Here is a 10,000-nt window from a genome sequence, read left to right as displayed (position 1 = left end):
GTCAGAGAAGGCCAGTGCCTCCTTCCTGTCAGAGTCCCTGTTGTTGTTGTGGCTTCTCTTCTCCATGGACCTCCTCCTCCACATGCAGCGGAGGAAGTCCTCCAGAGCGGCGATGCGCTGCTCCATGTTGTCCATCTTCAGCAGGACCTGCTCCTGCAGCTGGAAGCCCTTGTTCAGCTTCTGCATGTCCCCCTTGCCGTTGAAGAGTCCCCACTGGCCCTGGCAAGAGATCCAGACATACATGAGTGTGTTCCTATGGCAGCTAAGGGAGACAGAGAGAGAGAGAGATAGGTAGATAGGCCTGCTGTATGTTGTTTTTCCTCCTATAGACTCACCTGTCCAGGGCTCCTCCTCTTGGTGACCCGCCGGTAGATGAGGAAGAGGACCAGCGAGGCCAGGCTGAGGACCAGGGTGATGCAGCCCAGGTCAGGCATCCAGGCCTCCAGAATGGAGGCGTCGTAGTCCTTGTTCTCCAGCACCTTCTTCAGCTCGTCTGGGGTGATCTCCATTCCTACTCTGGACCAGGTCGGGTGTTTGCAGTGCTCCACACCAATATCCACACACACCATCTTCAGTTGGGTGAGCCTGTTTGAAAATAAAGGCCCCTATGGCTCTAGAAGGTTCCCCTTTTGTCTCTGGCCTCTGCTCCTTGGGCGTCCTGCTTGGTAGTCTGAGAGGTGTGTGTCCAACGGTGTCCAGGTGACAACTGAGCCCGGGCCTCACTGCTGCCCCTGACCACCTCAGGGGTGCCATTGTGACATCATAGGCGAGCCATGACAACCGAATGACCACTATTGACAACTATGACCACTCAGAAAATGTCTCATTTGTGAAAAATGCACCCTGGCGTGCACATTAAAACAAATAGACACACACACACTAGTCGATTCTTCAACAATGTAGGGAATTAAACCAGTTTAATATAGAAGTTCATTCAAATGTGTACTTATACTATTTCTTAGAATAAACACATGGAGTAGAACAAAAACCACAAAAGAATACTAGACTTGAGATGGTCACATTTTACTGCTTTAAACCTGTCAGGACAACAACCAGCACCAGTGCTACTGTTCAGGCCCAGCCTCTGTGGTCTTCTGTGCTCCTCCTGAGCGCTCTGCCTTGTCCTCACTCTCTCCTTGCGAGAGGCAGCCAGAGGACGGCTCTGTGTCCCGGCGGCTCAGTTCCCGGCCCCGGTTCCGAGGGGCCTTCCTCCTCTTCTTGCGTTCGTCACCCACCTCCTGCAGCCTCTCCTCCAGGGCCACCAGCCGGACCTCCACGTCCCTCAGCCGGGCCAGGAGGGTCTGCTTCAGCGCCAGGCCCTCCTTGAGCTGCTCCGACAGGGTGGCAGCTGTGGTTCGCTTGTCATCGTTTCTCTGCAGGGAAATAGACCCACCCTCAATTTCAATCATTCTTATTTCAGATAATCCCCTGTGCTGATCAGTGCTGATCATTGTAATACATTAGCTTATGTTTTTGTGCAGAGTTAGGGTTGTTTTTACAGCCATCTTGATGGAGACTAAAACAGTAATATAGACTCAGGGAAGGGGGGAGGACTCAGAAGGAGAGATAACGCGACACTTACCAGCGACGACCCCAACAGACGCTTCTTGTATACTTTGTGGAGATTGTAGGCAACAAACCCCAACAAAAAAACAGACAGGCAGGTCTGGAATGAGTACTCTATCACCTTGAAAACCAGGGCCCAGCCTTCATCACTTTCAGGTCTGAAAAACGCAGCAAACTCCTCTGGAGTAATGTCCAACCCCACCGTTGCCCACGCCGGAAGGCCAGGGAAAATGGGGGGTTTGGGGGGTGGGGGGCTGAAAAAGGGCCAGAAATAGAAGGCCATCTTTACCTGATTAGACCATACCTGTGGATGGCATTAGAAACTTGACAGACTTCAGAATCTTTGAATCTGACAGTGGAATCTTAGGCAACATTCTGCTTTGTGAGCGGCCATTGTGACAATTACTGCACACAGAACTCCCCGAGCCTTCTATGAAGAGAACTCTGGATGATGTAACCACAGTTCCATAGAAGGTCAACAAAGTGACATCACAGAGCAAGAGTAGTTTTTCCAAATTGGGCTTTTATTTCAGAAAAAACAGTAATTTAAAATGATGAAGAGAATTTCACAATTATAACAATGAATGATTGTATTCAAATTTAATTTACAGTCAAATAAATACAAAGTTTTAAAAAGTTATTCAGTATAAAGTCATAACCCTGAGACAGGAAACATCGGAAGCATATTTCCATTAGGAAGAAGTTACAGCAAAATATCCCAGAGACATAAAATGCACTGTTTTCTCTCATAAAGAATGGCCAAATACCTAGGATTATTATTATGGCTTGAAGGCCTTTTTAAAGTGGAGGCACTTGACTCTTGTGAAGCATCTTGAAGTGTTGAGAAATCAGTAGACAGAGACAGCCTGAGCAACATGACCTGTGACCTCTGATCAAATAAACAGTTACTATGAAGACCTGATGAGACGCAACAGACCTAGCCTACTTCACCGTATGGCCCAAACGCCGAAAAATACAACTGCAGCTTTTAGACAACGCACACGGACTTGAACCATCTATGACCTCTGCATATGACCTCTATCACACCTCCCAGCAATAAACCCCACTTCACAATAGTTTGTAATATGAACATTGTAATGAAGTCAATTCAAGTAATGAATTCTCATGCCATCAAACGTCTCTCAATGGGCTCCCATGGTGATTATAACAATCCAGGGGAGGCTGGTGGAGGTAGAAATCGGAGGAATGAGGAATGGTATCAAACACCCGTCCTCCGATTTCTACCTCCACCAGCCTCCCCTGTTCCACAGTCCCGGGCCCAGACGCTAATCCTCCTCTGGGAACTTGAACTTGGCGTAGACGATGAGCATCACCACGGACATGACCAGGCACATGGACCCGATCACCAGGTAGGCGATGCCCAGGAACTGGTTCTTGCCCCCCATCCACGACACGTTGCTGAAGACCACCTTCTTCCTGCCATCGAAGCTCAACACAGGGTAGTCTGGGGGGGGGGGGGGGGGGGGGTTAAGGCCCAAACACAACCTGGATACACGGTGTACAGGACAGAGAACAGGCTCTGAAGGAGCAGCTCCGTCTGAATGGATTCACCTTATTGGGGTTAACACACTTTTCAACTGTTGGTAAGAAACAAACTGTTTAGCATCAGCGCTCGTCTCAGTTCATGTAAAGGGACTGGTTTTGTACGCGTATAAACAACTGAACAGCTACAACTATTGCAAGGAATAATATTGAAGATTAGGGGAGTTGGTCACTGTTGTCAAAACCGAAAAGGCCTTAATACAGTCAGTCAGTGGTTCCCTTCACATTGACTGCAGACTGACTTGCTGATTTCCATAGGGGTTGTTGTTGTTGTTGTTGTTGTATGACACAAAGCAAATGAGGGAATATTTGCCTTTGGCTCGTTGCCTTTGGCTCGTTCCCCCTCCTCAGTGTATTTGCCTAGTTTTAGAGCTCCTTTCATCCCCAAGTCTACAAACTCCTGAGTCATAGCAGGATTCTTTTTAGTTCTCTCTTGTTTCAAACGACAGAGCCCCACCCGACCGGGGAAAGCTTGTCGAACCAGTCGGGCCGGGCTGCAGAAGTAAACCATCGAGCAGTAAACCTGCCTGTCTGTTGTAACATGAGACAAAGGAAGTCCCATGTGGGTGGCAAATCACTCACTCTCAGTCGAGGGAAAAAATAGACTGTTAATCCATCACAACTGCCGACGTTTAGGTGATTATAGCATCCAAACACAGCTAATGTTTTTTCCTGGGGTGATTGACTGTATCAGACATAATGACGATTGAATGGAATAGAATTAGAATGATCTAACCTCTTATCGGCTGAAGAGAATGGTCATTGAGTTACAGGGCGTAATGCCATAATGTTTGACTCATCTGTCAAACTTTATCTAATTATATAACCTCTTAGCCCTTTCACCCCCCCCCCCCCCCCCCCCCCCCCAACACACACACCTAATTTAAAATGTGTAATTTACAGAGCCGAACCAATCTGTGCTGCTCTACTGGGCCTGGTTGCCCATCCACCATAGCTGTGCTGCTCTACTGGGCCTGGTTGCCCATCCACCATAGTTGTGCTGCTCTACTGGGCCTGGTTGCCCATCCACCATAGCTGTGCTGCTCTACTGGGCCTGGTTGCCCATCCACCATAGTTGTGCTGCTCTACTGGGCCTGGTTGCCCATCCACCATAGCTGTGCTGCTCTACTGGGCCTGGTTGCCCATCCACCATAGCTGCTGAAAAGGTACGTGTGAAAGGATCATATCCGAGCCGGCACGGTATGGTTCGGATCGGATCGGCCCTGTAGTGTGTAAAGGTGTGTTCGATACCATTCCTCATTCCATGCATTACAATGAACCTATCCTCCGATTTCTACCTCCACCAGCCTCCCCTGGGCAGTAGTAAAGGATACTGTAGGCGATCTCCAGAGAGTAGTTTCCTTTGGGAAGGCCATCGGCGTAATCTCCGTCTGTGATTCGTCGATACAGCTTCCTGAAGTCTGGCAGGGCCGCCCTCCTCATCCAAACTAGGAAGTCCTGGTTCAGGAAGCCGTTGTTGGACGGGTCAGTGGTGTCGAGCTCATAGGCTGGCCTCGACCAATGGATGGGCTTCACAGTACCTGTGTGAGGCAAGTGGATACATTTCAATCAGTCGATGAATCGTTCTACTTCTGGTTCAAGTGGTGAAAACATGTCTGTATGACACTATTGATTAGGCATTCCAAATTAGCTATTCACTAATATTTTCAGTTTTGTAAAAGGTTCACAGGAAACCAAAGCAATGGCACATGTGTAATAAAATGCTAATTGAAATCCATACACGTGTAATAACATAGTAATAACATGGTAATTGAGATCAGGGGCGGCCCATCCACTGGCCACGCAGACCACAGATTAACGGGCCAGAAAGCCAATCCACTACTGATTGAGATTCTTATACGTGTAATAACATGGTAACAACATGTAATAACATGGTAATTGACATCCGTACCGTTAAATGCATCCTTTAGAGGGGTGACGGAGGGGTTTCTGTATTTGATGTTGTAATCAGTCCACCATGCTATCCCCTTCCCATCCAACGGGACAACCTTCTTCGTTCCCCCGACGATCTGATAGAGCTTAAAGGTGTCTTCACAAAATAACACATATACCAATGAAGAGATCCAATGAGGGGAGAAGGATCAACAGGAACATCCACTGTTGTGTGACACTAAACATCCAGACAGAAGTGAGCAGGAGTGACGTACCGTTGAACATGCTGTTCGCTGCTGATCCACAGGGAACGATCGGAATGTTGTCAGAATCCACCCTGTAGGGAGCGCAGTCGTCTTCAGGATTCTGAGAGAGAGAGAGAGAGAGAGAGAGAGAGAGGGAGAGAGAGAGAGAGAGGGAGAGAGAGAGAGAGAGGGGGAGAGAGAGAGAGAGGGGGAGAGAGAGAGAGAGAGAGAGAGAGAGAGAGAGAGAAAGGGAGAGAAGAAGAGAGAGAGAGGGAGAGAGAGAGAAATTGAGAGTGAGAAAGGAAGAGAAGAAAAGAAAGTGAGAGAAAGAATGAGAGGTCGTAACAATGAGTTAGTGAGGCTGTACGACTGTCTGTTCTTCTACATCATCGGTCACACTAACCCAGTTGCAGAGGTAGAGGTGCACCTTTACATAAAGTGTTTATCAGTTTATCATTCATCACATCCTCTTACCAGGAAGTACTCCAGGTCACCTGACAGCTGGAAGTAGTCCCTGGAGACGCCATATTTGCGGTGGTTCTGGAAGTAGTTGGACAGTCCATAATAGAAGAACACGGGACCCTGTAAACAAAATGGACCCAATGTCAAGATTCAAGATTCTTTATTTGTCACGTGCATACAAGTATACAGTGAAATGCAAAAGTGACAGTGCCACAGAGTAGTGCACAATACAATAAGTTTTAAAATACAATAAAATAAAAATAGAAGTACTAAAAAATATACAGTATGGACAGTATAAACAGTATAAACAATATGAACAGTATAACCAGTAAGCATATAAGTAAGCAATATAAATAGCAGATGGATGATTATGTGTGTGCATATGTGTTAAGATGACAGTGCATGTGTGAGTGACAATGTTAGAGCCTAACCAGCCCAGTGGACTCACAGCCCAATGTTAGAGCCTAACCAGCCCAGTGGACTCACAGCCCAATGTTAGAGCCTAACCAGCCCAGTGGACTCACAGCCCAATGTTAGAGCCTAACCAGCTCAGTTTGACATGGAAAGCACAGTTAGTAATCCATTTAGTTGTGTTGTTAGCACAGTAATAGAGTGTGTCTGTGTCAGAGGCTGGTGGAGGAAGAAATCGGAGGACGGGCTCATTATAATGCATGGAACGGAATGAGGAATGGTATCAAGGAATGGTATCAAACACAACATGTTTGGTACCGTTCCTCATTCCGTTCCATGCATTACAATGAACCCGTCCTCCGACGTCTACCTCCACCAGCCTCCCCTGGTCTGCCTGGTCAGGGTGGTACCTCGAGCAGCTCGGAGAGAGAGAAGTCCAGGGTGCACACACAGTTCTTCTTCTTTGGGTCGGAGCACTTGTAGCATGCGGAGTCGGTGTTCACGCCGGTGTAATCCCTCTGTGTGAACAACAGCACACCGCCATTAAACATTCATCAGCCTCTCACCCTACAACTCACACCTCTGTTAGGACACCGGGTGTCACTTACTGTCTCCTCCTCCGTCAACAAGACAACCAAGACATCTACTACTGCGGGGGGGGGGGGGGGGGGGGTGGAGTAACGTTCTAGAATAGAATGTCCCCTGGACGTTAGATTCTTGGTTAAAAATCAAAGCCTCCTAAAACAATCCTAATCAGGCACGAATGCTTCAAACTAAACGACAAGCACAAATAATAAATGTGCGATGTTCTTCAGTTTTCAACTTTTGACATCTTCTACTGTGGGTGGAACAATTGCTCAACAACACAGATCTAATATTCCTCAGGCAATACGTCCATTTGGAGCGCTACCTGGTGAGTGGAGCTGGCCCTTTCTGATGACACGACACACTGCTGTCACACTCTGAGCTCCAGGACTCACCTGTCATGCCCCATAATTATCACCTCCTAGTTCTTCCAGGGTTCAGGCAACCAATGTGGATTGGACATGTGTGACTGACACACACACACACACACACAAACACACACACACGATGCGGTCACACTCTTACCTCCAGGACCTGGATGTTCTGGGAGGTGACGAAGAGGGCGACGCCGATGCCGATGAAGGCCAGGCCGATGAGCGCGAAGCCTGGGATGACGATGCCAGCGGACAGCATGGGCTGCCAGGCGGGGAGCCTCTGCTGGGTGAAGGCTGTGTTGTCTGGCCTGTTGGCCATCTCAGGCTCCTCCTTCATTCTGTTGATCTGGACTGGCTTCGGAACAGCGGTTGAAGAAAGGAAACAGGTTTATCTTTCTCAGTCGGGAGCAAACTAATTAGCTGGAGGAGCTAGAGCAACATGGAGGTGCTGACTAGCAACCTACATGTTTTGCATTTAGTTGATTCAAGAATATGCATTGTCGCTTGATACGCATTGTAACATGGAGGTTAGGTAGAGGTGACAACGATATATATCCTCCCAACAAACCAAATAAAAACAGCATTATGTGACAGTCGCCCTAACTTCGGCCCTAATCCAAACAGTGACTCCACGGATATGGGGCCGTATAGTCATGTTACGAATACTAATAGTTAAAACTCACCCATAACAACTACAAAATAAATAACAAATACGCTTTTTACACGAAAGGTCCAAATGTTGTTGTTTTTACTGAATACCTGACATTTTCCAAAACAGTGTTAAACTATGCAGTGTAAAATGGCAGAATATCAGCACCAATACAATTCAATACAAAAAGCCTAAAAGATGTGTTTTGAATACACCAAGTTCCACCTTGACGCCTGCGGTACGTATCGAACAACCCATTTGTTGCCTATTTGAGAAGTTTCCGCGTACCAGAACTCACCGCCTGGCAAATCAATCACATGAACGTCTCTTAAAGTTTAAGCGGAAAATGCAGTTTGAAAAACACATTAATGTGAAGTAACTTACCGCTTTTCCAAAAGTTGACGAGTTCTTTAGATCTGTAGTGAGATGAGAGAGAGATATGTGTGTTAGCAGTATCGGCTACAAGGCGAGCCGCTGTTCACCTCTTCCCTCTGTCTCTTCTTCCCTCTTTACCTCTGTCTCTTCCTCCCTATTTACCTGTCTATCTCTCTTCCCTCTTTACCTGTCTATCTCTCTTCCCTCTTTACCTGTCTATCTCTTTTCTCTCTTTACCTGTCTATCTCTCTTCTCTCTTTACCTGTCTATCTCTTCTTCTCTCTTTACCTGTCTATCTCTCTTCCCTCTTTACCTGTCTATCTCTCTTCCCTCTTTACCTGTCTATCTCTCTTCCCTCTTTACCTGTCTATCTCTCTTCCCTCTTTACCGGTCTGTCTCTCTTCTCTATTTACCTGTCTATCTCTCTTCCCTCTTTACCTGTCTATCTCTCTTCCCTCTTTACCGGTCTGTCTCTCTTCTCTATTTACCTGTCTATCTCTTCTCTCTTTACCGGTCTGTCTCTTCCTTCCAATCGGGTTCCTCACACACTGACGTCAGTTTGCCCTCTGCTCGTCCTGTTTTTTTTAAACTGATGAATGAATGCGTATCTAATCAATAACTCAACTGTATAGGATATTATAGGTTATACGTCTATGATTTATTCAGTTGAATTGCTCTCTGGGCTTTCAACTAATGAATGTCGGGTTATCAATGTTCAATCACTTGTAATAATTGTAGTTAAACATGAAGAATTGCGGTCTTCTATTCGCCAGTGTGACACCAGAGGGACCTGGCTGTCTGACCCGAGTAACGTATCCCCGCCCCCCCGATGATTGACGACACTTAGAACCAATCGCTGTATCCTAAACTCCCAGACGCTCTCGGCTGAACCAATGGCGTGACGCGGAGAGGCTGGTGGTTGAAGTGGAGAGGACCGAGTCGGGAGCCGTCTTTGTTTTGACAATAGCGGAGATCGAGAGGTAATATTTCTGTTTGAATTGAGATAGAGACCCATTTAATACTCAAGTCACATATTTAGCTCTGGTCGTATATGTGCAAAATTGTCTGTATGATTATGACTTAGCTAAACAACGTGTGATGAGTGCGGTTGAGTTAACTGTGTTAGCCATCTGTCGCTGGCGAACCTCATTGTTAGCTAACGGTGGCTAACTCCGGTAGCTAGGACTAGCGGACACAGGCTCAGCACCGGGAACGTTAGACCGGTGAATCTGAAGAGGTGGTGAACACCTCACACACAAACAGCACGTTGTGCTGAACACCTTTGAGCTTGTTTGGCTGAGAATATGTCCGAGGCTTTTAGCGCTATGTTTTCAGCCTGCCAAGTTAGCTAACGGTAGCTAGCCAGCTAGCAAATGGCCAGCTTGACTCCCATTTGTAGTCCGTCCGACATGTTTTCTTACGAAACCGATGGAATAACGATTGATATAAACCACCGCTTATATGAACCCAGTTAGCCAACAAACTATATTTCCTACCTACTTGTTGGGCGGACATTGTCTCCCAGTTGCTTGTGTTGTTCATGACTATATATATGTGTGATTCTGTCTTTATTTCTTAGTGTTTGAATGGATATTACCAGGGGCTCGGAGAAATGGGTAAAAAAGGTTACTGTACCATGCCCTCATATACATTTTTCCATCATGTACATTTATCCACGCATCTAACTAGCTGCTACATAGTTTTATTGTAGAGATAGTGCTGAAGGCCGGCGGTAGCGCCTAGGGGAGCCGGCCCGGCCCGGCCCGGCCGGAGCCTCAGGGACTGGGGCAGGTGCAGACCCCAACAATAGGCTCGGCTTTCTGAGAACAGTCCCAATCTGGCCATCTAGGAATGATTTATTTGGTCAGTTCAGGTTG

At 47.0% G+C, this 10,000-nt stretch overlaps 2 protein-coding genes across 8 annotated transcripts in view; one reads left to right on the top strand and one right to left on the bottom strand.

Moving 5' to 3' along the window:
- Positions 1 to 2,069: 2,069 nt before the first annotated feature.
- On the bottom strand, positions 2,070 to 8,292 carry tmem30b (transmembrane protein 30B). 2 transcript variants are annotated; one of them, XM_083682738.1, is made up of 8 exons: positions 8,133 to 8,292; positions 7,251 to 7,454; positions 6,551 to 6,658; positions 5,742 to 5,849; positions 5,298 to 5,388; positions 5,042 to 5,179; positions 4,464 to 4,670; positions 2,070 to 3,031 (listed from the first exon to the last, which is right to left on the bottom strand). In XM_083682738.1, exons 2-8 carry the CDS (start codon positions 7,434 to 7,436, stop codon positions 2,853 to 2,855), a joined length of 1,017 nt encoding a protein of 338 aa, XP_083538864.1. In that variant the 5' UTR covers positions 7,437 to 7,454; positions 8,133 to 8,292; the 3' UTR covers positions 2,070 to 2,852. The 2 variants fall into 2 exon arrangements, with proteins under 2 accessions (XP_083538864.1, XP_083538865.1); XM_083682739.1 differs by having other exon boundaries at positions 7,251 to 7,450; positions 8,133 to 8,288.
- Positions 8,293 to 9,051: 759 nt separating this feature from the next.
- kdm1a (lysine (K)-specific demethylase 1a) overlaps positions 9,052 to 10,000 on the top strand; it is an 18,768-nt gene continuing 17,819 nt past the window's right edge. For 4 of the 6 annotated variants that reach the window (XM_083683401.1, XM_083683399.1, XM_083683400.1 and 1 more), the window contains exons 1-2: positions 9,052 to 9,103; positions 9,703 to 9,748. In XM_083683401.1, coding sequence (XP_083539527.1) covers positions 9,710 to 9,748 — 39 coding nt within the window. In that variant the 5' untranslated portion in view covers positions 9,052 to 9,103; positions 9,703 to 9,709. The remainder of the gene's footprint in view (positions 9,104 to 9,702; positions 9,749 to 10,000) is intronic. The other 2 variants (XM_083683402.1, XM_083683403.1) reach the window with 2 other exon arrangements.

The sequence above is a fragment of the Argentina silus genome (genome assembly GCF_951799395.1).
Source record: "Argentina silus genome assembly, chromosome: 13".
NCBI lineage: Eukaryota > Metazoa > Chordata > Actinopteri > Argentiniformes > Argentinidae > Argentina > Argentina silus.
This window is presented reverse-complemented; position numbering and strand designations above follow the sequence as displayed.